The 27,146-nt window shown below is 53.4% G+C and overlaps 1 protein-coding gene across 1 annotated transcript in view; it reads left to right on the top strand.

Annotated features, from left to right (window-relative positions):
- MOV10L1 (Mov10 like RNA helicase 1) overlaps nucleotides 1–23,955 on the top strand; it is a 43,892-nt gene extending 19,937 nt beyond the window's left edge. Inside the window, exons 12-27 of the mRNA XM_065887232.1 lie at nucleotides 1,870–2,047; nucleotides 2,343–2,413; nucleotides 5,490–5,581; nucleotides 14,855–14,913; nucleotides 15,367–15,464; nucleotides 15,855–15,963; nucleotides 16,245–16,414; nucleotides 16,915–17,061; nucleotides 17,531–17,652; nucleotides 17,829–17,928; nucleotides 18,035–18,199; nucleotides 19,530–19,703; nucleotides 22,062–22,211; nucleotides 22,967–23,074; nucleotides 23,631–23,768; nucleotides 23,860–23,955. Coding sequence (XP_065743304.1) covers nucleotides 1,870–2,047; nucleotides 2,343–2,413; nucleotides 5,490–5,581; nucleotides 14,855–14,913; nucleotides 15,367–15,464; nucleotides 15,855–15,963; nucleotides 16,245–16,414; nucleotides 16,915–17,061; nucleotides 17,531–17,652; nucleotides 17,829–17,928; nucleotides 18,035–18,199; nucleotides 19,530–19,703; nucleotides 22,062–22,211; nucleotides 22,967–23,074; nucleotides 23,631–23,768; nucleotides 23,860–23,955 — 1,977 coding nt within the window. The remainder of the gene's footprint in view (nucleotides 1–1,869; nucleotides 2,048–2,342; nucleotides 2,414–5,489; nucleotides 5,582–14,854; nucleotides 14,914–15,366; nucleotides 15,465–15,854; nucleotides 15,964–16,244; nucleotides 16,415–16,914; nucleotides 17,062–17,530; nucleotides 17,653–17,828; nucleotides 17,929–18,034; nucleotides 18,200–19,529; nucleotides 19,704–22,061; nucleotides 22,212–22,966; nucleotides 23,075–23,630; nucleotides 23,769–23,859) is intronic.
- Nucleotides 23,956–27,146: the final 3,191 nt, after the last annotated feature.

Genomic DNA, 27,146 nt, shown 5'->3' with positions numbered 1-27,146 from the left:
TTTAATTTACAGCGTGAGTTGCTGTAGTTTTCTTCACGTTCCTTGGCTTGGGTTTTTTGAGCTTACTGGAGAAAGTGAATTTACGGTTTTTCTCAACTTTCAAAGTTCTTGGCCATTCCGTCTTCAAGTATTCTTTCTGCCCCGCTCTCCACGTTCCCATTACATGTGTATGAGGCCACGTGAAGTTGCCCCACAGCTCACGGCTGCTCCGTTCATTTCTCTTCGGTCTCTTTTCCTCTGTGTTTCATTCTGAGTAGTTTCTGTTGCTGTGTCTTCGAGTTCACTGATTTTTTCTTTTGCAGTGTGCAGTCCCATCCAGTGTTTTTTTTGTTTTGCTTTCTTTTTTTGCAGTATGTAGTCCTCTCACTGCTGTGGCCTCTGCCGTTGCGGAGCACAGGCTCCGGACGCGCAGGCTCAGCGGCCATGGCTCACGGGCCCAGCCGCTCCACGGCACGTGGGATCCTCCCAGACCGGGGCACGAACCCGTGTCCCCTGCATCGGCAGGCAGACCCTCAACCACTGTGCCACCAGGGAAGCCCCAGTATTTTTTTATGTCAGACGTTGTTGATATTATCAGACATTGTTGATGTTATACCCACAAGTTCAATTAGGTTCTTTTTTTATATTTTCTGTCTCTACTTAATATGCTTAGTCTTTCCTCACCTTTGTTTTCTTCCGTTTTTTTTTCCTCAACTTTTTGAATGTATGTAGTACAGTTACAACAAGTGTTTTAATGTTCTTGTGATACTGGTTACATCACAGGTGTCATTTTTGGTTCTGTCTCTGTTGATAGGTTTTCCTCCTCATTATGGGTTGTAGCTTGTGCTTAGTTCCGTGCCTGGCCATCTTTGTTTGGACACTAAACATTCTGGATTTTACCTTGTTGGGTATTTCATATTTTTCTGTTCTTGAAAATATTTTTGAACTTTGTTCTGGGATGCACTTAAGTTACTTGGAAATGGCCAGATACTTTTAAGCCTGGCTTTAAAGCCTTGTTAGGGGCTTCCCTGGTGGCACAGTGGTTGGGGGTCCACCTGCTTATGCAGGGGACGTGGGTTTGTGCCCCCGTCCAGGAGGGTCCCGAGTGCCGCGGGGCGGCTGGACCCGTGGGCCGTGGCTGCTGGGCCTGTGCGTCCGGAGCCTGTGCTCCGCAACGGGAGAGGCCACAGCAGTGAGAGGCCCGCGTACCACAAAAAAAGAAGTCTTGTTAGGAGGGACCAGAGTTGTTTCTAATATAGGGCTGATTTCTTCTGAGTACTCTACCCAGTGCCCCTTTATCCGAAGCCTTTCCATTTGGGCTGGTGGGACCCACAGCATTCTCAGCCCTGTGTGAGTTCTGGGATTTGTTACCTCCAACCCAGTGGTTCTCAAGAGGTGAACTTTCCTCCCAGGAGACATTTTTGGTTGTCACGACTGAGAGTGTGAACAGCATCTAGTGGGTGGAGGCCAGAGATGCTGCTAAACACTGTGCAGTGCCCGGGACAGCCCTGCCCCAGAGACCGGTCCACCCCGGTGTCAGAAGTGCCGAGGCTGAGGAGCCCCGTTCTGCTCCCATCACGTGCATCTCCCTATCCGATGTGGTTTCTCACGCTCGTGTGCTGACCTCTGCACGGTGGAGGGCTCACAGGCCTGCCCCGGGCTCGCTCTGAGCAGAGCTTGGAGGCTCTGTCTGATAGGAGCTGGGCGGTTGGGGCTTCACTCAGATGGTTCCCCATCTCAGGGCCACTGCCCTGAGCTGCCCAGTCGTCAGTGTTTGAAGGCTGTTTCGTCTGTCCGTGGGACTTACCCACCCCAGAGCTGCTGGCTTCCTGATGTGGGTGTGTGTGGAGTGGTCCTCAGCACTCGCTAACTTGCTGGCTTCTTTTTCAGCTTTTGAACGTGTCAAATCACAAGGAGAAGTTTTCAACTTTGCTCTGGCTTGAGGAGATTCATGCAGAAATAGAACTGAAAGAGTATAGTATGAGTGGGGTCACCTTGAAAAGAAACGGGGACTTGCTGGTTCTGGAGGTCCCAGGATTAGCTGAAAGTAGACCTTCTCTTTACACAGGTAGGTTTGTTACGTGTCATGTTTTCCTAGATGGACTAGAAACATTGAACCACAGTCAGGAAAAAGAATGTTTTTAACTGGCAACGCAGTAGTCACACTGATTTTCTTTGCTTTGGGTTATAATTTCACTCAGAACTTGGCCAGCCTCTCTCTCTTCACACTGACGTGATTTTAAGCTGTTGATCCCAGTAATGTTTTTGTCTTACTCCACTTCTTCAGAGTGTTTGATTTTACAGTACAGCAAAAAAAACTTATTGATTTTGTAGTTTTACACGTGGTAATGTTTTTTAACTAGGTGATAAACTGATTTTAAAAACTCAAGAGTACAGCGGACACGTCATCGAGTACATCGGCTATGTGACTGAGGTGAGAGGCCACTGTTAGTTAGTTCACGTTGGGCTAGCCCAGCGGTTGCAGAGGTAAACTTCCTGCCTCAGCTCGGGGTGGGGGTCCCCTGGTGTTGATGGTATTTTGGAAAATTTGAGGATCAAATGAATATTTAAATAAATGTGATGTGTAAAGACATCAGTTTCAGCCGTGTGAAACACACTTACCTGTTGAGTACATGACATATAAGGCGTGCATTTAGTCAGATTCGGCGTTCTGAACATGTTCTAGGAGAGAGAGCCTGTGAAGGAAAAACACACCTACGCATTGAACGCTCTGGTGTCTCCACGGGGAAGGCTGTGTTGGTCTAAGGCCCCGTGCCCATGCGGCTCTGAGCGCGGCCAGGGCTTCTCCAGCTACTCTCCCTGCTCCCTGCCGGGCACAGCGCAGGGACAGAGCTCGGGGGCCGCGTGGAGGGACCCACGGAGCCCGCACGCTGCCTGATGTGGGAACTGGGGCACCGAAGCCCCGAGCCGGGGTTGGGGGGTACGAGGACCAGCAGAGTCTCCCCCGAGGGTGGGGCCGGGCCCTCTCTGGGGCAGCAGGCGATGTGCCCCCGGGGACGAGGGGAAGATGGGCATGAATAAGCCAGTGTGGAGACTCGTTCATCTCCTCGAGAAGACGAGGAAGTGGCATCTGATCACCGTAAAAGCAAAGATGTTGTTAGTGGAAAGGGCCCAGAAAGCGTCTCCAAAGGCGAGAAGCTGTGAGCACATCACAGGGGCGGCCGCTCCAGGCTGGGAAAGGCGAGAGAAGAGGCCGTGAGCACATCGCAGGGGCCGCCGTTCCAGGCTGGGGACTCGGACTCCGCAGACCTCGCCGTACGGGCTGCCGGGGCGCCAGCCAGGACCACAGCATCACACGAGCCCGCTGGGGCCGATAGAAGCAGAAGAGGTGGTGTTTTGAGTCGAGTGGGCCTCTCAGGTGGGCGAGCTGTGCCTGGAGAACAAGGTCGGGGTGCAGGCTGGTCCGCGGCAGAAGTGTGCCCCCGCCTGGCCTCATGGTAGTGTTGCTCCCACCGAGTCAGAGAAGCCTGGACGCGGATGCTCCCACCACCCTCGAGACAGGATGCGCTGTCCCCATGCCCCAGGCCGCTGGACCAGGCCTGAAGGTCGGGCGAGCCTCTTAGGCCTCGCGTGTTGTGGTTTACCCAGAGTAAGTCGCCGCCCTGGAGGGCGTGTGTCCTGGGCACCGGAAGCCTCCCTGCCCGCACAGGCATCCACGTCACTCTCTCCCTTCAGAAGCGTCTTGCTCCTGCCTGACGTCCTGCACTGACCCAGTTCTGCAGACAAGGCCCTCACCCCCCGAGGGCGCAGTCCCACGTCCCTCTCTCAGCACTCCCCGCACAGGGCCAAGGCCCCGTCTCGGGACGCGCCTGTCCCTGTGCTGCTCGGGTAGTGCTCAGGGCCCGTGACCATGGCCACAAGGGCCCACGTCTGGGAAGGGAGGGAGAGCACGGGGGGGGGCGGGTGTGGGTAGGGGGTTTTCGGGGTGTTTGTAGAAAGATGGCCACAGCTGCAGCTCTTGTCGCCTGTGAAAGCAGAGCCGGGATTTCCTGGGGCAGGAGCTCACTCTCCTTGGTGACAGGTGGCCTGGCCGGGTGCCCCCTCCACTGCAGGGCAGGAGCCACTCAGCCTCAGCTAGAGGGCCCATCACCCTCCCCAGCGTGAGACCCCCTAGCTGTTGGCAAGGGTGTGAGTAGCCCAGAATGGCCAAGTGACCATCTCAGCTTCCAGAGAGTAGACCAGTTGTGCCCTTAGGACTGCCCTGTGCACTAAAACCTCAGAAGAAGCAGGACCAGCGATCTCAGGGGTGAGGCCCCCTTGGCCCGACTCCCAGGCTGGCGAGTCCAGAGCTGAAGCTGCCCTGCCGACCTTCCCACGGGACCGTCCGTGAAGCTGGCTGCTCCTGAGTGATGGGTGCCCGCTAAAGCTGTCCTGTCTCGGGTCTTGGCCGTTGCTTTCTGTGATTCTCCGGAACCCCGTGGCCAGCGCAGTGGCCTGGGTGCCATGAAGGCACCGGGGCCCTCAGGAGTGCCCCCGGATGGTGGGGCAGGCAGAGCGTGGTGCTTCGGGGAGCGGGGGTGGGGGGGATGGAAGGTTCCTTGAGCTGAGCCAGCACTGCCCCTGGCCCACCCGCACCTCTGCAGAGGGCCTCCCTGTCTGCTGGGAGCAAACAGGTCGCTTGTTCCCTTCTCTCCGAGTTTAGCTCCATAAGCAGAGTTTTTGTTTCTAAATGCTATTTGACTCATGAAAGCTGCCCTGTTGTGTAGTTTTATGTTATCTTATGCTTGCTTATCTTGGTTTTCCCAGGTTTTTTTTTTGCATAGTTTTTCAAATTTCTGTAAATGATAGCATCAGTAGATGATGTCCTTGGGGCCTCAATCTGTTGATAGCAATTCAAGTCAGTCCTCACTGCTGGTGGTTTCCTTGTGTGCCTGATGGTCTGTGATTACAGATTCATTTTCATTTGTCTTAACTCTGGGAAACCCAGGACCCTGTGCTGGGCTTGCTTTCCTTTTAAGGGGCTTGTGTTTGCTTCTGCCGGGAGCAGGGGGTACTGTGAGCCTCACGTCGCAGCCTCTGCCCTTGCTGGCCCCCAGCTCTTGGGAGGCCCCGCTGCCTAGTGTTCCGTCCTGTCTCAGCTCCTCTCAGCGTGGGGTTTCCTTCCTGCGCCTCTGAGGATTCTTATGCAGGACCTAGCTTTGGCTGGAGGGTCCCTGAATGTCTGCTTCCCTGTCCTGATGGGGGAGGGGGGCTCATGGCCGGCACCCCCTGCTCTTTGCGGTCGATCATGTGTCTCCTTCAGAGGTGGCGACCTGTCTTGCACACCCTGTGTTCGCGAGCCCGCACGCCCGGCGGAAGCGTCGGCAGGTGTGCTGCTGGGGGCGGGGGCGGAACAGTGTGGTGACTGAGTCCTTTCCCATCATCTTGTACTCATTTCAGCTCAGATCTGTAGGCTGAATGCTTCATGATGAGTTGCTGAGCGTGAATAGGAGATTGTCCCAAGAAATCAAGTACGTAGTATAAAAAGGAAATGATTGTTTTATTTTTAGATTCATGAAGAAGATGTAACCCTTAAACTTAATCCAGAGTTTGAACAAGCATATAACTCTGAACCTATGGATGTGGAATTTACATACAACAGGTAACGCTTCCAGAGCCTCTTCCTTCTGGGTGGGCAGCTGTCTCACCTTCCTTGGTCCCTTGATACCTAGGGGGCGGCATGCGTGCTCGTGGGTTGTGAGCGGGCTCCCTGCACCCGTGTCACATGCCTCTGGTCACAGCTTTGTCACCAGCTGTTTGGTAAGCGTTTGCATGTCGGTTCCTTTTTGGATCTTAGTGAGAATCCGTGGTCCCTCACATGCCGTCACCACCAGCCGCTCCTCCTCCACCTCACTCGTCACGTGTCACGAGGCGGGGGCACCACCACCAGCTGTCTCTCCCCCTCCTCCACCAAGCCCCCACCATTAGCTGGGATTTTGTGTTTCTCTCTCCTTTACTTTTTAAAACAGAAGTTGGTGTGTTTGCACACAGACACACAAGCGGGCAAGTGTTTGCGTTAGTTGCAGCTGTTTTGCACTTGCCGCCTGTGGTCTGGAGCTGTGGGTTTGCTGACACAAGGTCTGCGGGCTGTGTCCGCAGTCTCCTTGTGCCCCACCGGGCACGTGTCTGCCCTCCTGCCGGTGGGCACAGCGCTGCCCGCGCTCTGGCGGCTACTGTGGACACCCGCTGTCTCCTCGTGCACACCCACCCCCAGGTTTTCTTGGCTGCGCGCTTCGGGGTGGGCTCGGGGTTTGGGGGACGCTAATGTTCCAGCTGTACACGTGGTGGCAGAAGCGCCCCACAGGCTCAGGGTCTGTAATGCCCTCCCGAAACCTGATGTGAAATCCTCGGCGTGTGCCCGCCTGGTAGGTGTGAGCTGTGTCTCGCTATGGTCTTGATGTATGTTTCTTTGACTACTTCTAAGGTCAAGAGTCCCCCTGTTTATTGGCTGTAGAATTCCTTCATCGGTGAAATGCTTCCTCATGTCTTTTATTACTATAATTTGATTTTTTAAATTATTTGTAGCTGTCCTTTCTGTATCCTTTATGCTAGACTATTCTTAGATACACCTGTTACAGACAGCGTCTCTGGGTTTGTTACTTGTCTTTTCACTTTCTTAAAATATCTTTTGAGTAACAGAAGGTGGTAGTTTTAAGATAGTGGGATTTATCAGGGTTTTTGTATACTAGTGCTTCTTGTGTTTTGTTTAAGAACTCTTTCAGTGTTTGGGCTGCAGCCAGGTTGGAAGGTGTTGTAGGTGAATGGATGGTGCAGGCGTGGAGTTGGCCCTTCAGAAGGGTGTTTGGCTGGGAAAGCAGAGAAGGCAGGACAGAGAGATGAGTGAGGAGGAGGCGCCCAGGGTCCGGGCGGCCTTGCCTGGTTTGCTGCTGACAGTGAGAGGAGCCAGCACCGCTCGTGTGAAGCCAGTGAGGTGGGTGTGGCGACCAGGCAGCAGGAGTGACGCATGGGGTCACAGGCTCCGGACCCGGGCCGAGGCCGTGGTCTTTGGCAAAGGCACACGTCCTCCATTGTGCTGGGCACACATGAGATGGGAGCCGATGGTGAGTGGGAATTTGTAAGGGCTCCTTGTCGCTCTAGGACGTGAGGTGAGGATGTTCGCAGAGAAAGAAGAGGATGTGGACCTGGGGCGGGGGCGGGGGCAGAGGAAACACTGCTGCAGTCGGTGCAAGAGCCGCCCGACGGAAGGACACGGGCAGGTGGGCGGACGGATGCGCCGTGGGGCGTGAGCCTAGGAAGAAAGTGACCAGGAAGAAGCCAGAGGGCCGTGGGGCTGAAGACCACCGGGCAGTTTCCTGACCCAGAGTGTTGGAAAGACAGGAAGTTGAGGTCGAGGCAGGATGTCGGAATCTGAGTTCAGAGGGGATGCTGTCTGCAGCCGTCCAAGTGGGGAGCGAGGCGGGAACGAGTGCCAGTGGCTGCTGCTTCCGCACAGAGGGTTTGCTCACCCCACATAAGTTTTTGGTGGTTTTGCATTAAGTTACTCAAAATCAAGCGATTTCACACTTTAAAAAATCTGTATTTACCACTTATTTTGACAAACGGAAGGACTGGGCGGCACCGCAGTGCAGCAGGAGGGACAGAGCCAAGAGGCCGGGCCCTCTGGACGGGCGGACGGCTGCACCTTTATGCTACGTGCAGGCATTTTTCCTTTTTTAGAAAGTAGGCTTACTGAGAGGTAGTGAACGTAAAGTAATCTATGCCTGTTTAAAGCGTGCGGCTTGGCGGTGCTGGCATTTGTGCCCCGTGAAACGGGCTTCACGGTGAAGACTGCAGGCAGGTCTGGCACCGCAGGGGTTTCCTGCTGCCCTTGTCTTCCTTCTCTGCGCCCCAGCTCCCAAGCACCACACATTAGTTTGCATTTTGTAGAATTTACGTGAGGACCTACTCCTTTTTGCCTGGCATCTTTCACTCAGCTTAATTACTTTGAGATTCAGCCTTGCTTTTGCATGAATTCATTCCTTTCTATGACTGAGTAATGCTCCATTATAAGAACATACCCAAGGTTACTAATCCAGGCATCTGTGGGTGGACGCTGGGTTGTTTGCAGATCTGGCTGTTAGAAGTGAAGCTGCTGTAAACATCCGTGTGGACAGGCATTTTGATTTCTCTTGGGTAAGCGCCTGGCAGTGCCACGGCTGCACACGGCAGCAGGTGTACACTGAGCTTCCTGAGACACCGCCAGACTCTCCTCAAGTGGCTGCACTGCTTGTGTTCCCACCGTGCTCCCCACGTGCACAGCCCCTGGGGTGCTCGGTGGTCCCTCCTCAGGCTCGGTGTGCAGTGAGGGCTCACCTTGCTGTGATGACCGACGCCGAGCGCCTCCTCCGCTCGCTGGCCGGCACTCGGCCTTCGTGAAGGTGCCCGCTCAGGTCTGTGGTTCTGTATCGTTTGCTTTATTGTTGAGTTTTCAGGGTTGTTCACATATTCTCAGTACAAGTCCTTTATCAGGTATGTTTTTTGCAAATATTTTCTCAGACTGTGGCTTGTATTTTCATTTTTAGTAGTGCCTTTTGAAGAGCAGGAATTCTTAATTTTGATGACATTCAGTTTATCGGTTATTCTTTCATGGATCATGCTTTTGGTGACGCATTTAAGAAGTCTGCCAAACTCAAGGTCACAAAGATTTTCTCCTACATTTTTCTCTAGAAATTTTGCAGCTTTAAGTTTTACATTTAGGGCTGTGATCTGTTTCAAGTTAATTTTTACAAGTGATGCAAGGTATGGATTGATTTGGCAGGGGCTGTCCAGTTGTCCCAGCACCATTTGTTGAAAAGACAGACTGTCCTTTGTCCAGTGAGTGACCCTTTCACCTTTTTGAAAACCAGTTGAGGGGGTATATGTATACATATAGCTGATTCACTTTGTTCTGCAGGAGAAACTAACACAACATTGTAAAGCAATTATACTCCAATTAAAATACATATATTAAAATACTTAAAGGTTTATAAAAACCAAAAAAAAAGAAAAGAAAAGAAAGCCAATTGGCCTACGCATGTGGATCTATCCCTAAGCTGTCCATTCTGCTCCACTGGTGCGTCTGTCAGTCTTGCAGCCTACACCACAGAGTCTCGGTCACTGTGCCTTTGTGATAAGTCTTGAAATCTGGGAGGGCACGGCCTCCACTGTGTCCCTCTCTTGCAGAGTTGTAGCTGTTCCAGATCTTCGGTATTCCCATGTGGATTTTAGAATCCGCCTGTCGGTTTCTACAAAAAGCCTCTTGAGATTCTGATCAGGACGACATTGACTCTTTAGGTCCACTTAAGGGAGAATTGACATCTTTTTTTTTTTAATTGAAGTATAGCTGATTTACAATATTGTTTTAGTTTCAGGTGTACGGCAAGGTGATTCTGTTATATACAGTTTATATTTTTTTCAGATTCTTCTCCTTTATAGGTTATTAGAAGATACTCGACATAGTTCCCTGTGCTATACAGTAGGTCCTTGTTGGCTGTCTGTTTTATGTATATAGTAGTATGTATTTGTTAATCCCAAACTCCTAATTTATCCTTCTCCCCTCTCCCTTTTGGTAACCATAAGTTTGTTTTCTATGTCTGTGAGTCTGTTTCTGTTTTTGGTAAATAAATTCATTTGTATTACTTTTTAGGTTCCACATATAAGTGATATCAAATAATATTTGTCATTGTCTGTCTGACTTCACTTAGTACGATAATCTCTGGGTCCATCCGTGTTACTGTAAGTGGCATTACTTCACTCTTTATGGCTGAGTGGTATTCGGAGAATTGACATCTTAATATTGAGTTTTCTAACCCTTGGAAATGGTATATCTCTCCATCTAGTTAGGCAATTTTTCATTTCTTTAGGCAGTGCTTTGTACTTTTCACTGTACAGGTTTTGTATATCTTTTGTCAAATTTGTCCCTGACTCTTTAAATGCAATTGATGTTTGTATATTAATCTTGTATCCTGCCAGCTTGCTAAACTCACTTGATAGTTCTAGTAGCTTTTTACAGATTACATAGGATCTTCTGTGTATAAAGTAAAATCATGTATTCAAGTAAAGACAGTTTTGCTGCCTCCTTTCTCATCTGGATGCATCTTGTTTTTTCTCGCCTCGCACTGGCTAGAGCCTCCAGAATGGTGTTAAGTAGGAAGTGGCGGGAAGTGGCGTCCTTGCCTTTTTCCTGATCTTAGGCCAGTAGCGTTCACTCTTGAACCATCTAGTGCTGTGTGGGCTGCAGGTTTTTGTATCTGGCCATGTCAGGTTAAGGAGATAGACTCCTAGTTTGCTGAGATTTATTTAATCAAAAATGGATATGGGATTTTGTCAAATGCTTTTTCTATATCTATTGAGATGATCATGTGGGTTTTCAGCTTTGGTCTATTAAGATAGTTACATTGATTGTAAAATCAACTTTGCATTCTTAGAATAAACGCTGCTTGGCCGTAATTTCCTTTTATATATTGTTAGATCTGATTTTCTAAAATTGTATTAATTTTTTCGTCTATGTTCATGAGGAATATTGGTCTTTAGTTTCTTGAAGTATCTTTTTCTGATTTTGGTACGAGGTAACACTGGCCGCACAGTAAGTTGGAAGGTGTCACCTCCTCTTCCATTTTCTGGGACAGTTTGTGTAGAATGGGTATTACTTATGTTGACAAAAATATTAATCAGTAGTCAATCTAAGACAAATGAATTTTATTTGAGCTAACCTGAGGATTATAACCTGGGGGACAGTCTTTCAGAAGCTCTGAGGACTGTTCCCAAGAGGTAGGGAGGAGACCAGTATAGGTGTGATTTTGAAGGGGTGCGTGCAACCAAGCACACAGCTTGGTGGGAGGTCACTGCAATTCACACGGAACAGATGCCTTAGCTAATGGTTTTAGTGCTTTTCTAAACATGGGAAGAAGCAGAATACTGGGTTTATAAATTTTCTCCTGAAAATATCTAACTATCTGGGGACCAGTTCTGCCAGTTTTCCCAGAGCACAAATGCTTCATCCTTATCGTCCCTGAATTCCTTTGGGGATGTACTGTGCAGTGGTTAGCGACTTGATTCTTGGAGAACTGGAGGGTGGACAACATTTTTTATGTTACAGCCCCCTCCCTTTCAGTCTTAATTTCAGCCGAGGTTTGAGAGGCACTTAGCGACCGTTCTGTCCCATGGTGCTAGGAATGCTCACTCCCAGCTCAGATGGGGATTTCATTGCTGGGCCCTCAGTGTGCTGGACTAGGCCCTGCTAACAGTATAGCCCAAAGCCTCCGGACCGCCTGTCGCTCTAGTCATTTATGGTCCAGGAAATGGTTCCCTCTGGTTGCTTCTTCCCACATCTAGAGTTACTCTGCTGCAGTCATTGAGCTTATGGAACTATGTATTTGGTCAATTGTTTCAGGTCACCTAGTCGTCATTATTTTTATCGGGGGCTCAGTCACACATTTGGTAATGCAGGAAGCAATAATCTTGTTGTTAGGAAGAATAGGAAGAATACAGGTAATAGAGCTGGTAACACTAATAAGGTCATAGGTATTTAAGCTGAGAACTGCCATTCACTGCAGCCCAGAGTCTCCCCAGGTCGTCTGACCTGTCTGTTCTGCACCAATCACTGTCTTTAAGGGAAACGACACATTGGCCTTGTCCGTAAAGTCCACCAAAGATGTCTGCACGTGTACAAGGTGAGTGGTGGGTTACCGTGACCCCTCACAGGACTGAGAAAGGAATGTTATCTTCTAAGGAGTTACATGGCTGGCTCCAGAAGGAGAAAAATCAGTCTTTGGTTGAGCAGGTATTTCTGCCATGGGGGAGGTCAGGTTAACACGTAACGCAGATGCAGGTACACACTAGTGGGGAGGGAGGAAGCCAAAGGGCAGAGAACAAGTTTGTGTTTAAATTTTTCTTGTCTTGCCTTAAAATATGACTTTCATCAGTTCTTCCTTAAATGCTTGGTAGAATTTACCAGCAAAACCTTCTAGATCTGAAGTTTTCTCTGTGGGAAGCTTCCTGACTACAAATTCAGTTTCTTTAGGAGATTAAGAACCTTAGTTTCTTGCCACGTGGACTCTGGTAGTGTGTGTGTCTTTACGGATTTGTGCGTTTCATCTGCGTTATCTAATGTATTTGTGTGAAATTGCTCATGATATTTCCTTATTGTTCGTTTAGTGTTTGTAGAGTCTTTGCTGACGTTACCACTCTCGTTCCCAGGACTGGCAACACGTCTGCCCTTTCTTTTCCTGTCAGTTTGGCTAGAGCTTTGTCGGCTTTACTGATCTCATTGAAGGATGGACTTCCAGCCTCATCAGTATTCTCTCGTGTGTTTCTGTCTCTAGTCTGTCGGGTTTTTGGGGGGTTTTTTTGGCTGCACTGCGTGGCTGGTGGGGTCTTAGTTCCCCAACCAGGGATCGAACCCGGGTCTACGGCAGTGAAAGCCCATGTCCTAACCACTGGGCCACCAGGGTACTCCCAGTCCGTTGGGTTTTGCTCTGGTCTTTATTATCCCTGCTGGACCTTTAGGCTCTGAGCTTCTTCCTATCACAGACAGTGAAGCAATAAACATTCTTACATCTTTGTACCATGATGGTAAAAACAGGGAGAATTGTCATCTTTGCCGTATGGGGTCTAGGAGAGTTTCCTTTAAGTCCTCTTTTCTTTCTGTTCTTTGTCCTCCTTTGGAATCCTTGTCTGTCGTGTTAGCTCCCACCCAGCTGCTTTACTTTTCTCTCGTGGCTTGCATCTCCGTGTCTTTGTCTTTTTTGTTTTAGTAAATACTGCTGGTATTTTACCATCTAGTGTCTTGCTGTCCTTCCGATTAATTGTGTTAAGGAATTTTAAGGGTCAGTTTCTATTCTGAGCTATTACATTCATTTCCTTTTTGGCATTTCTTGAGATAATAATTTTTTGTTCAGCCTATTCAGGAGATGGATATTTCGACTGGATAACTTTCTGTCGAACCTTTCTTATAGGCCTAAGATGAAAAACGTGGTGTTCTGTGTGGTGACTTCCTCCCGTAATGTGCTCCAAGGGTTTCCTGGGAACGTTTGGCTCGTGTTTTCACGCTGTTTCACGCTCTTAGGGGTAAGGTGCTGGGCTGCAAGTTGGCGGGACATCTGGTTGCCTCAGGCGTTTTAGAGTCTTTGTTATGGTGACTTCCCACTGGAAGGTTTCTTCCTCTTTAATTCATCTGCTTTAAGTTGTCTTTTCTTTCTTGGAGTCACAGCCTTGCTAAGTCCTAGGAGGGTCTTTTCTCGTTGCTGCTCCTCTTGAGAGGAGTTTATTGTATCCCAGGGGTGATGGGGCTGCCAGGAGCCTGGGGCCCTGCAGGTGAGGCTCCCGTACACGCCCACAGAACGCTGCGCTGTGGGAGCGGGTCCTGACGGTGACCTGCATTTTCCGGAAATCCGGAAATCCACCTGTGGCCGGAGTTCTGAGGTGGCTTGAACCAGCTCTCGTGCCTTTGCTTGTTCGAGGCCAGATGCTCCTTTCCGAGCATTCTCTTCTTTTGTGCTTTGGAGCTTTGGTCATCTTGTTCCATTGAAGGTGGAATTTTATTTTCCATTTTTTGTTCTTTTTGTTGTGTTAAAATACAAGAGAACAGGGACTTACCTGGCGGTCCAGTGGTTAAGACTCCACGCTTCCACTGTAGTGGGCACAGGGGTTCTATCCCCGATCAGGGAACTAAAATCCCGTTTGACGTGCGGCAAAGCCAAAAAAAAAAAAAAAAAAAATGGAGAACAGGCCCACAGTGGAGTCGCTTATACTAAGCCCCACGTCACCAAACTGAGGTTTTACTGAATTGCAGTCTTGGCTGTCCCAGAAATGGAATTGTGAACCAGTCAGCCAGGAACCCCCTGATTAGCACTGGGGGGTCGTCTCCCTGAATGACCCCTGCCTTCCCCTCAAGGACAGTGACCTTTGCCCCAACCCGCCTTTTGGCCTAAATCACTCCTGTCCCTGGTCCCTTCTACCTATAGACGTCTTTCATTTTGAACATCTCCTCAGAGCTCTTCTGTCTGCTAATGGGATGCTTTACTGCCTGACTCGAATCAATTTTTGCTCTAATAAACTTAAAATTTTTTTTTAATCTTATTTTTGGCTGTGTTGGGTCTTTTCTATAGAGATTCCCCGTCTGCTCAACCATTATGTCCATCTTTAAATCTTAAATGTATTTATAACAACTGTTTTGAACTTCTTGTATGCTAATTGAGTGTCTAGTTCATTTCTGGGTCTGTTTCTTTTAACTTTTCCCATGAGGATGCTTCTTATTTTCCTGCTGTTTTGCTTGTCTAATAATTTTTTAATTTATTTAATTTATTTAGTTTTGGCTGCGTTGGGTCTTTGTTGCTACGCACGGGCTTTCTCTAGTTGCGGCGAGTGGGGCCTACGCTTCGTTGCAGTGCGCGGCCTTCTCATTGCGGTGGCTTCTCTTGTTGCAGAGCGTGGGCTCTAGGCGCGTGGGCTTCAGTAGTTGTGGCTCGTGGGCTTAGTTGCTCTGCAGCATGTGGGATCTCCCCGGACCAGGGCTCAAACCCATGTCCCCTGCATTGGCAGGCGGATTCTTAACCACTGCACCACAAGGGAAGCCCCAATACTTAGCATTTTTAACATGCTTCAGTTTATTTTTTTACTGTGGTTCTGAGTAAATTTCACAGGAGTGAATCTTTACCATCAAAGTTATTTTCCTATTGATGCAGCTCTGACACTTCACAGGCTGTATTTCCTCTTTTTTCTACTTGTCCATTTTATACATTAAAACAGGAATATTCCCAGAAAGGAAGGTATCCCTGCTGTCCTGACAGGTGTTGAGAGTTTTCTCGTAAAACTCCTGCTGGTTCCTCCAGCCTGGTCTCATGTGAGTGTTTCTTAAGGGTCCCAGGGTGCTGACCCACATCACTCTCTCCCACAGGACCACCAGCAGACGGTGTCACTTTGCACTTGAACAAGTTGTCCACTTGGGCGTAAAAGGTATTAACTTTTGTGGAATGACGGTGTTACATCTTCCCAGAGTATTTTTAGAAGCATCACGTAAAATTTTGTCTAAACCACAGTCTCTTCATTCATACATTAGAAGTAAAACTATGTGATACCCAGTGTTTTCCTTTCTATTGGGGACGTTCAGTGTTTTCTTAAAATTTCAGCTATGTAGAAATAGCATGCTTAAGTTATTAAAAATAAAATGATTGCACTCTGCTTTCCCCCCTAAATGTAACTCATTTTTGTACTTACAAATAGACAAGTAAATGGCTTTGTTGTCAAGAATATGAGGTGCTGGCACTATGCTGTAGGTGAGAAGCAGTGCACAGGGCCAGAGAGGAGAGGAATACACAGACATGAATTTCTTCAGGACGAGCTGCCTCTATTCATCTTTCTTAAGCTTTTCAGTAATGTCTACCTTCTCGCTTTTTCTTGTTCTAAAAGTGTTGTTTCCAGAAGAAATCATTTTACAGTCTCCCCAAGTGACATGGGATTGGAAACACGCACAAGACATCAAAAACCACGGACAGCCCACCTCCAAGGTATTGCTTTATTTATTTTTTATTTTTATGGCTGTGCTGGGTCTTCGTTGCTGCACACGGGCTTCCTCTAGTTGCAGCGAGCGGGGGCTGCTCTTCCTTGCAGTGCGCGGGCTTCTCATTGCAGTGGCTTCTCTTGTTGTGGAGCACGGGTTCTAGGTGCATGGGCTTCAGTAGTTGTGTCACGCGGGCTCAGTAGTTGTGGCACACGGGTTCTAGAGCACAGGCTCAGTAGTTGTGGCGCACGGGCTTAGCTGCTCTGCAGCATGTGGGATCTTCCCGGACCAGGGATTGAACCTGTGTCCCCTGCATTGGCAGGCGGATTCTTAACTGTGCCACCAGGGAAGTCCCAAAGCTTTCTTTTTAAGCCATTTTTCTGCATGATTTTTCTAGAATAGGAAAACCTTGAAGGACCCAACTAAGCACACCCCAGAGGAGCAGCGAGCGGGTGCCCAGGACACACCAGGGCCGTGGGCCTTCGCCACAGAGACAGGCAGGCTGGGTGAGTCTGGGGACCAAGCCAGCTCCTGCAGGACTTGGTGGGGGGATCTCGGGCAGCCGAGGGGACCTGTGTTCTGACCCTCCTGATGGTGGGCTGCTCTTGTCCACCTGTTAACAACCACTCTTAACACCTTGGTGACACTGCACAGGTGACGCGGGGAGCGGGCGGAGTGGCCTGTGCTTTTGCTCTCAGCCGACTGTCCCGAAGCGAGTGACGCTGGGACGGGTCGTGAGGGGACCGGCCGCGACCTCCGCCGACCCTGTCTCTCCCTTTGGATGCAGTCAGCGGAGCCCCGAAAGCGAGAGAGGAGTTTTTCAACCCCCTGCTGAACGAAAACCAGAAGTTGGCGGTGAGGAGGATTCTGAGTGGAGACTGCCGCCCGATCCCCTACGTGCTCTTCGGGCCTCCTGGGACTGGGAAGACGGTGACCATCATAGAGGCTGTTTTACAGGTAATGGTGGGTGGGGACGGGGTCGCGGTAAACAGAGCTGTGTGCTCCTGTCATCCGGAAGCATCGGTTTAAACCATAGATCAGAACGTTGGAAAGAGTTTGAAAAATCCCAGTTGTTTCATATTTAGCAAAGTTTGTTATGTGGCTATAGGACTTTAAGAGCTCATTTCCTAGGTTTAGACAGGAATTGCTCCACTTCAGAATAGAAACTGCACAAGTGTCTGGCGCCTCCATCGAGATTTAAATTGAGCTGTGGACATTGTTTGTGTTCAGTGTCCTGCGTCGCTGGGGACTCGGGTCGCCCGTGGGTACCCAGGCCCGGGAAGTTTAGGGTCTGGGAGACGGGGACTGCACCACCTGCACACAGTGGCAGGGCCAGGCTCAGACGCGTGAGGGGTGACGTGGGCCCATGCAGCAAGTCCACGTCAGGAGCCCTCACGGGTGGGCTTGGCACTGGCCGCTGACCCGTCCCCTTTTGCCTCCCGTGTGTCCTGGGGAAGGTCTTCCACGCTCTGCCGGACAGTCGGATCCTGGTGTGCGCACCCTCCAACAGCGCGGCTGACCTTGTGTGCCTGCGGCTGCACGAGAGCCAGGCACTGCGGCTGGGCACCATGGTCCGTGTGAACGCCACCTGCAGGTTCAAGGAGGTGAGCGTCCTCCCCCGACCTTGTCCCAGCACCACAGCAGAGCACGAGGACTGTTTCCTTCCTGAAGGTTTAGTGACGTCCTGGGCGTTCCCAGCTATGTTAAATGCTGATGCTACTCTCTTATTTTTCCCCAAAGGTACAGTTGCTTTTTGGTTCTGTTGGTTTACTATAAAAGCTCCCAGTTTGGTTAACAAAAGAGATTGAATCTAGAAAATGTATGTGGTTGTTTTGGGGAAGGATCGGCAGGATTCACTGTTATATTCGTGGTTCTAGAGTCTGTAAAACATGGACTAAATTGATAGGAAAACATAAGACATTTTGATATCAAAAACAATCTTAAGTCAGTACTGAGTCACAACTAAGAAGTGGCTGCAGGATGAGGTTACCATTTAGAATTCCATTCAGCTCTGTGATTACGTCCAGTTGAAAGAAACGCTCAGTAACCTGGCAGGTGGCCTGCCCCTCACAGAGCATCACAGAGACCATCAGGCCGTACTGCAGAGATGGGGAGGACATCTGGAAGGCCTCTCGCTTCAGGGTGGTCGTCACCACGTGCAGCAGCGCGGGGCTCTTCTACCAGATAGGGTTGAGGTGGGCTCTCGGGGCTTCCCGGGCAGAGGCGGGGAGGAGGTGGCGTGTTCGCGGAGAGTCGGGAGGTACCCGGGGGTGGGGGCAGGAGCAGGGGGGCAGGCGCCCCAGCAGCGAGGCGAGGCCTTGCTGGGCAGGACACATGGACAAGAGTGACCCCGGGAATGTGCCTTCTCTAGAGTCGGACACTTCACGCACGTGTTTGTGGACGAAGCGGGCCAGGCGAGTGAGCCCGAGTGCCTCATCCCCCTGGGGCTGGTCTCAGACGTCAGCGGCCAGGTGAGGCTCACGCGCTGTAGTCGCCCCAACCTTGGCCCCTGCGCGCCACACACCGGGGGACTCGCTCGTGAGACAGATGCCGAGAGCCATCCCGTTCGTGTCACAGATCATCCTGGCCGGAGACCCCATGCAGCTCGGACCGGTCATCAAGTCCAGACTTGCCACGGCCTATGGGCTGCACATCTCTATGCTGGAGAGACTGATGTCCCGACCAGCATATCTGCGAGACGAAGATGCTTTTGGAGCCTGTGGTGCCTACAACCCCTTGTTGGTGAGCTTGGACCCCACGTGCTTCTTGGTGGGACTCGAGCAGAGGGGCCCACGGGGGAGCTCACCACCCTGTGTCCCCTGAGCCACACCCAGGGGCAGGGCCCAAGCAGCCCACCCTCCTTCTGCCACCACCCCCAAAGTGCACCTGAGGCACTTTCACCAACTCCACGGTCCCAGGAACTCAGGAACTGCTTCCAGGGCTTGCTGAGGGGCTCCCTGGGGGGCCGGCCCTTGCAGGCAGCGCCAGCCCTCAGTAAGAGAGCTTCAGTCTGTGTCACTGTGGGAAACGAGAGGGAGCTCTGGAAGTTTACCTGGAAGAGAAGGCAGCGTGTCTGCGGTCTCCCGAGGTACTGGTGGAAGTGCCAGTCCCTGGTTTCTCAGCCGACCTCTGATGACACAGAGGGATGGGCCTCAGGGTCTGCATTTCAGGAGCCCCCAGCACCCTGGAGCTCGGGAGCTTTGTGTCCATGGGGTCCCCTGTTGAGGTGAGCCAATAACATTATCCTCTGGGCTCCCCCAGTATAGAGACAAGGAGAGGTTCCCCTCTAGACTTTGAACAGCAAGCCAGGTACGGTGATCGTGGGCAGATGGTCAGGGCAACTGCCTGGGGCCTATTCCATGTTCCAGATTGTCAGCCCCGGGCCCTTTCCCCCTGGAGAACAGAGAGGGCACGTGGGCACAGGGCGGATGGGGCGGCGGGCAGGTGTCCAGGCCAGCACCGCGGGGCCCGGCGCGGCCCAGGGAGAAGCCGTGCTGCTGAGTCAGGTTTGGGCTTTAGTGTCTCAGAGGCTGGACCTGTCTTGGTGACTGAGTTGAAGTTTGTCAACAGGAGAGTCCTGGGCCTCTGGCCTTCTCACCCCAGGAAAAAGGAAAGACTAGGGTGAACTTCCTGGCCAGTTGGAGGCAGGAAACAAAGCTGTCCTTGCTCCCCGTCTTGGTGCTTCGTCCCCCGGCGCCTCGGGGAGCTGGCTGTGGGTAGCCATCCTACCTCGGGGCCCAGGGCCCGGCTCCCACCGCAGCCAAGCCAGGACCAGGCTCCCCGGGCTGCTCTAACGGCCGGGATCGCGACACAGGGAATCAGGGTGCAGCTTGCAGACAGCCTGCAGCCCCACACAGGGACACTTTCTCTCCTGTTCTTTTCTGTCAGAGCCCAGTCGTCCGAGGTGGAGGTGCCAAGAGCGCTTCCAAGTCCAGTGGAGGTGACGGGGGCGGGCGTCACAGGCAGGGCCGCCCGGGTGTGATTTGAGGTGACCACGCACCTTTCCCCTGGAGGCACATCGGGTGCGCGTGCTAGCTTTGGCCCTGGACCTGCCCCTGCTTCCTACCTGCAGGTGACGAAGCTCGTGAAGAACTACAGGTCCCACTCAGCTCTGCTGGCCCTACCATCCAGACTGTTCTACCACCAAGAGCTGGAAGTCTGCGCAGACCCCAGGGTGGTGACCTCCTTGCTGGGCTGGGAGAAGTTACCCAGGAAGGGCTTCCCCCTCATCTTCCACGGAGTGAGGGTGAGTGTGGGCCGGGCTCGGCAGGAGGGCGACCCCTCAGTGCTACCTACGGTTACACGTCTCCTGGTTACCATGTTGAATCTGGTCGTTAACCCAGCATCATTAACCCGGCATTTCCTGAGAGCTTGTGGTGGGCTTGCTCCCTGCTGGTCCCGGGGCAGAAAAGCCAGTGAGGAAGGGGCTCTGCCCCCACAGGACCAGCCCCTCGGCACTCGGGTGGCTGCACAGAAGGCCCCGGAGGGGGGATGGCCCAAGGGGGGCATCCTGAGGGAGTTGACGGGTCGATCGGGGGCTGGGAGGTGAGCAGACCTGGGGAAGCTCCTGCCACCGCCCCACCCCTTCCCCCTGTGATTTGATGGTGTCGAGGGGGAGGACCAATCCTGGGGACAGAGCCTGCCCTCCCCCAGGGCCTCACTGGGTGGGGGGTCCCCAGAGGGAGGTGTTAGACGCCCGGTAGCGCTCACTAAAACCAGGGAGTTTGTACTGGGAGGTTGGTGGTTAGAAGCCGAAGTCAGGTTTGGCGTGAGCCCCTCCCTCGCCAAACTCTCCTGCAGAATTGGGGCTGGAGTGGTGTCTGCCCGTCCTCTCAGCAGCCTGCCTTCCCGGGGACAGCACTCGGCCCCTCGACGTTTAGCTTGACCCGCTGTGTCAGCGGTGGGCTCGTGTGTCCAGGTGTGGCTTGGGGTGCCCATCCTCTGGATGGGGGCGAGTTGGAGGAAGAGGGGGCCCTGTGGGGAGACCAGCGTGGTCGCTTGGCACGAGGCCCCTCCAGGAATGCCGCTCCGCCAGCCTCTGCTCGAAGGCTTCCCCAGGTTTCAGGGGCAGCAAAGCAGACGCGGTGGGGGCAGCAGAGCAGTCAGCCAAGAAGGGGAGGTCCACCCGAGAGCACCCACGCTCCCAGTGGAGGGACTGGCCTTGAGGAGAGGTCAGCTCTGCCCACAGCAACCCATGTGTTTCCTGCAAACTACATAAGGGTCACAATAGGCTCATTCGCGACAAAAACTGGGTGTAGAAGGGAGTGGTAAATGTGCAAAAGCATTGTGTAGAAGGAAATGGAGACTCCAGGTCCACTGGATAACCTACCATGGAGCTGTGGAGACGGAGGTGCTCGCTGTGAAAAGGACAGAGTCCAGAAAGGTTACCTTATTTAGTGGGTATTTCTTGGGGCCTGACTGTGTACTGGCTCCATTCTGGGCCCCCAGAAGAAAATGAGGGTGAGGCCTCTGGGGCTGGGTTGCAGGGAACAGCGGGGTCCACTCCCACCGTTGGAGCAAAAGGGCATTGTCGTCCGTTGTTTCGAGGCTGCAGCACTGCCAGGGCCCTCGCACCCCCACAGGGCACTCCATCCCTGGAATGAGACTTCCAGGTGTCACCTGTATGCTCCCCTCGTCAGCCCCTCCCCCAGAGCTCCAGAAAGACCCCCATCTGCCTCACTGCTCTGTCCCCAGCCCAGGGCATCTCACAGAGGGGCCCAGTCGAGGGGGCAACTGAGCCCCCGGAGTGCCCAAGTGGGGCTGGGCCCAAGGCAACTGGGGTCTTGTCCTAAAGGAAGTGCGGCCGGGAGCCGGGAACCTGCGCCCAGACGGCAGGGCTGAGTGGGCAGCGTGGCTGCACCCAAGCCTCAGATTCTGACCGTCTGGCCTGTTACAGGAGAGGCAGCAGCCTTTGATCTAATTGGAAAACCAGCTTTGGACTTTATTCTCACCTGTTTTCTGCTTCATTCGTCTCAGCTTTATCTCTGCTCCTCCCCTCGCTGACTTGCTCACCTTTCCTTCGCTTGTTGTAGTTCCCACGAGGCGGGCTCGTGGCCCCTGTGCTCCTCGCAGGGGCTCGGGTGGCCACGCCCCCCAGCTCTGCCCTTCCACGCGCGTCTTCGTGTCTTTCGAGGCGCTTGAGACTTTATTTTCCCTTTTGACCCAGGAGTTCTAAAGAAGTGTGTTTCCACATGGTTATGGATGTTTGGGTGACCTATATTTTACTTCTGAGAACAAGGGCCTGTAAATTCTGCTTTTAAAAACTTGTGGCCACGTAGGTATCAGCCGGCCGGCCGCCTCCCCCAGGCCACGAGGTCTGCTCTTGCCAGGACGCACGGGCATTTTGGCAGGGGGTGGGGTCCCAGTTCAGAGACACGCCCAGCCAGCCTTCCTCCCCTGGCATCTGTGCATCCAGAGCGAGTCCTTACTGCTGAGCATCCGTCTGTCCTGCTGGACCACAAGTCTGCACGAGAGCAGTGCTCGTCTGTCTCTGCTGAGCCCCCACCCTGACTTCTCCCTAGTTCGTAGACCCTTCACAAGCTCCTGTTGAGAAAATGACGTTTTTTGATGGACGTGCCATTCTCTTGTCTTCCTGCTAACTCAGGGCGAGGAAGCTCGAGAGGGGCGAAGCCCATCGTGGTTCAACCCTGCCGAGGCCGTCCAGGTCATGCGCTACTGCTGCCTGCTGGCCAGAAGCACCTCCAGCCAGGTGTCCGCTGGCGACATCGGCGTGATCACGCCTTACCGGAAGCAGGTGTGGGTCTGCCCCAGCCAGCTCCTCTGCGCCTTCCTGTCTGTGGGGTCTGAGGAATGAAGGTGGACACGGCTCTCTCTGCATCTGTACAGCCGCTGTGCCTGTGCCCCAAACGGGGTGGGGGGCGGGGGCTGGGGACACGTGGTGATCTCACCTCGGCGCGCATGCGGTCACTGCGTGTGAGAAGGCCCGTCCCCTCGGTGCTGAGGGAGCCACCTCTGGCCCGCACCCTCCAGCCCCTTGTGCTGGCGGGAGCTGAGCTTTTGTCCTTCTCACCATTTCAAGTTGCTTCTCCTTTACTAGCACCTCTGGAGACCTTCACACACCCCCAGTCTTGCTCAGCTCATCAGCTGCCCCCCCCCTTCAGGACCGTCCCCCTCGTCCTCTTCCTCCTGGCTTTCCTGTTTTGGCCACACAGCCTGGTTCCTGTCATAACCACTCAGGCCCCGGGGGTGGGATCCTCTGGATGGCGCTCTCTCCCCGCCAACCCCAGGAGGCGCTCTGGACCCACCCCCACTCTCAGCACAGGGAGTCCTCGCCTCTTGACGCAAAGCCCTGCTCCTGGGAGGTGCTGCCCGGCCCCGTACACCCCACCTGAGATCGGCGTTTGTGCCGTGAGCGGCTTAGAGTTGATGAGCCGAGGTCAGGGGTTGAAAGGCCATGGGGCTCAGTGGTTAACGTTCAGCTTATGCTGTAATATGTAAAGAAATGGTCAGATTTGTGAAATTTTATCTTTGATCTCATCTCCTTCAAAGGTGGAGAAAATCAGAATTCTTTTGCAAAATGTTGATCTGATGGATATAAAGGTTGGATCCGTGGAGGAGTTTCAAGGGCAAGAGTATCTGGTTATCATCATGTCAACTGTAGGTACCCCCGTCCCAGGGGCCTGCGCCAGGCTGGCTGCTGTGCGGGGCCTCCCGGGGGCAGGAGGGGCCTTGCACCATCATCTTGAGCAGTTAACTGTAGGGCGTTCTTCTTAAAAAAAAAAACGAAGTACAGAAACCCAGGAAGAAGTAGTTAAATGTTGGAGAAGGAGGGCTGGGATGTTGAAGGGGCGGGATTGGCAAGGAGCCTGCGGGCCGGGAAGGTTGGCTCGGCTCTCGGAAGTCTGTTCTTCTCTTTAAAATTCCCTTTATGGACAGTGCGTGTTAACTGCTGGCAGGTTGGGGAGTTCAGGTAGGAGGAAAAGCAGCGTTGCCTCAAGCCCCGCCCCGGAGGTCACCCCTTGGCGTGTGGAGTGCCCCCTTGGCTGTAGGCAGAACGCCGGGAGGCCTGCTCCTCACCCACTGCCTTTCTCTTCTGTGACCACAGATGGAGTCATACTGACGTTGAACGTTTTTAAATGCTTTTTATATATTGAGTTTCTTTCCACACCGAAAAATTTTAAACACTATTTTTATCCATCTTTGGGTTTCTTAGGTGCGATCAAATGAAGACATATTTGAAGATGATAGATATTTTTTGGGATTCTTGGCCGACTCAAAAAGATTTAATGTTGCAATCACCAGACCCAAAGCCTTGCTGATTGTGGTGGGAAATCCTCATGTTCTTGTCAGGGTGAGCTGGGGCCCAGGGCTCAGGGAGAGGGGCCCAGGGGGGCAGCGGGATGGCTGTCAGGTACGAGCCCCGCCCCTTTGTGTGTCATCAGGATCCGTGTTTCGGGGCTTTGCTGGAGTACAGCATCACGAATGGGGTTTACACGGGATGCAACCTGCCGCCCGAGCTGCAGCCCCTGCAGGAGTGAGCGCTGCCGTCTCCTGCCCCTGCGGGCCCTGCCTCTGGGCTGCAGCCACCCTCCACCCGGTCCTGGGATGACATTTGGGGTCAGCGCTTCCTTCCTTTCACAGCTTAATGAGCAAACTTCAGTGCCCCTCGTAAGACCACCCCGGGAAGAGGGGGCCGCCAGCCCCCCCCCCGCGGTGGTCCCTGAGTGTGAGCCTGAGCTGTCATGGGGACCCCACTCACTGGACCCCGCATTTCCAAGTCTGCTGCCATGGCCGGGTGTGCGGCTGCCCCTCTCTGCCCAGCAGAGCCCCTGCTGAGAAGCAGTGGCCAGAGGCCACATTCCACACCCCGAGGGACGCCATCTGGGCTGCAGCCTGCCTAGTTTCCAGCCGTGGCCACGGGCCTGGGGCCCCTGGTCTGACGTCTGCTCTCGCTGCTGTCAGCTCTGCACGCAGCCTGTGCCCACCCCTGGGCAGTCTCTGCAGCTGTCACCGAAATAAATGCTTGAGTGGGACACTTGTGTGGCCTCCGCATCCAATATTGGGGTTGGCGGTCAGGCTTTCACATGGCCTCCAGGCCCTTGAGCCACGTTCAGTTCACACGCCAGCTGTGTGAAGCCTGGGGGCTCCGGGGCTCTTTGCCCAGGGCTGGGCCGGCAGGGCAGGGGTGGGGGTCAGCATCCTCCCCGCCCTGCATCCTGATGCAGCTGGGCGGGGCCTGTATCCGAGCCTTTGGAGGCCACAGGCAGGGCCACAGAGACCTTCCCGTGGGTGCTGCAGAGGTGGAGGGCGTGGCGGGAGGGACAGGGCAGACAGTGTCTGCACCAGGGTTCCCAAGGCCATCCCAGGACCCTAGCACCCCCCGTGACGGGCTGCCCCCGCCCCTGCTCCTCAGGGCCTTGTCCCTTTGTCGGCAGCTGTGAGCACTGGAAATGCCGTCTCCTGGCTCACAGGTGGGGAAGTTGAGGCTCCAGTGGCTCAGCCCGGAGCCCACAGGGGCCCCCGGGCCTGGGGTTGGGCTCTCCTAACTGCGGACACACCACAAATGGCTGCTGTGGGTCAGTTGGTGGGGGAATGTCTGGGTTCAGAAACAGAGCCAGTAGCTCGTCAGGACATGAGAAGGTTCTGGCCTTGACCGCATGCATGGGCTGCCAGGACGGTTGCCAGGTCACTCTGAGCAGCCTCGAGCCCCACCTGGCAGAGTCTGAGTGGAAGTCAGTCCCACTGAACCCCCTTGGTCTGCACCTCCTGCCCACTTGCCACCTGGCTCTGCCCCCCTTGGTCTTCTCCGTGGCCGAGTCCCAGTCCAGCACACCTTGCTTTGCCGTGCCACCCTCTCCAGAGCAGGGTCTTGGGAGCCGGGCCTCTGACACCAACCGGTGACAGTGGAGACCTAGAAATTCCGGGGGTGGGGGGAGAACCAGTGTTGGCTGAGCACACGTGGCTGGGTCCCACCCTCCATCCTCCGTGGCGAGTAGCGGGATTTGGTCACCCCCACGTGCCAGGGCAGGAGCGGCAGGGGCTGCAGGCAGTAAGGGGCTGGGCGGGCCGGGGACACCTCAGCAGGGACCCAGAGGTGTCTCTGGGGCGGCAGTACTCGGGGCACACCTGTGTGCCAAGGGCAGGAGGGCACTGCGCAGCCTGGCTGGGCCAGAACAGGCAGGAGCCCCCATGTGACCTTTGGATGGGGATGGGGGCCGGTGCCCAAGCAGGGAAGTCTGCTGCCTGTGGGCAGAAGCGCATGGTGCCTGCCCTCCAAGGGTCAGTCTGTGGGAGGCCGAGCCACCTAGACCAGCATGGACACCTCGTGAAGCAGAGGTAAGAGGCGCCACAGGGGACTTGCCTGGTGGCGCAGTGGTTAAGAATCTGCCTGCCAATGCAGGGGACATGGGTTTGAGCCCTGGTCCGGGAAGATACCACAAGCCGTGGAGCAACTAAGCCCGTGTGCCACACCTACAGAGCCTGTGCTCTGGAGCCCGTGAGCCACAACTCCTGAGCCCGTGTGCCACGACTCCTGAAGCCTGCGTGCCTAGAGCCCGTGCTCCACAACAAGAGAAGCCACCTCAATGAGAAGCCCACGCACTGCAACAAAGAGTAGCCCCCGCTCGTCGCAACTAGAGAAAGCCTGCGTGCAGCAACGAAGACCCCACACAGCCAAAAAAAAAAAAAGCACCGTGGGCAGGTGTGGCTGCACAGAGATCCCCTAAGTGAAACTTGGAAATTGTGTGTCCCGCCCGTTTGTAAGTTACCCAAGCTTCTTCTTCATCTTTTAAAGTTGCTCATGCCCAGCGTGTTGTAACTGTTGCCATTTTAAAGTAGAACAGTTCCAGCAGCCTTTTCAGCATCTCCAGCAGATTCAAAATGCCATTGCAATTTGACGCTCGCCCTCGTCCACTGGAAAAGGACCCCAGCAAGCTGTCCTTTCACAGCTGTAAGCGTCATGTTATTCCTCCTTCCCGCAGAACTGCACCCCAGTGCAGAATGTGCTGGGTTGAAAGTTATGGCGTCGCAGAGGGTCTGTTCTCCCGGGCACACGGTGGGCTGTGACCCGCCTCCCCACCCAGCCTCGCGGGGCCAGCCAGCTGAGAGCTCTGGCCAACAAAGGGCCAACAGAAGTGCCACAGGACTCGAGTGGACCAGCTCACCAGCTCCACTTCCTCCACCAGGTGTCTGGGCACCCCAGGGCGGTGGCTCCAGTCTCCAGAGTGAGGGGGCCGGTGGGGCAGAGCTCCCAGCCCACCTGCTGTCCAAGTGTGGGGTGAGATGACCCTCCGCCGTGTTGTGCCATGGCCTGTCCTATCCAGCACCCTCAGCTGCTCCCAGACAAAATACCTGCAGTACATCGAGAGGGTCGTTTGTCCTAATCTGTGAGACCCTGAGGCCAGACCTGGGAACAAGAACTTCCTCTGTGTTCTCAGAATCGTTAGGTACGTACTCAATCAACATGATGCACAGACATTGCAAATTTTCGTAACTGAACGTGAAAGTAGAATTGGAAATGCGTCAGTTGAGCCGCCCGTCTTCAAGGGCGAACATTACTTGGGGTTCGCCCAAGTGATAAGACATGGTTCCAGCGTTAGGCTTTCTTCCTATTTTTCGTCTTCATTGATATGCGAGCTGATAAATCGTCACCTAAATAGAGATGAGAATGAAGGTTTTACTGTAGTAATGTCCCTCAAGCTTCCAAAGCCCTTCCATGTGTCAAAAGCCA

This window comes from Phocoena phocoena, chromosome 11 (assembly GCF_963924675.1).
Source record: "Phocoena phocoena chromosome 11, mPhoPho1.1, whole genome shotgun sequence".
NCBI lineage: Eukaryota > Metazoa > Chordata > Mammalia > Artiodactyla > Phocoenidae > Phocoena > Phocoena phocoena.
This window is presented reverse-complemented; position numbering and strand designations above follow the sequence as displayed.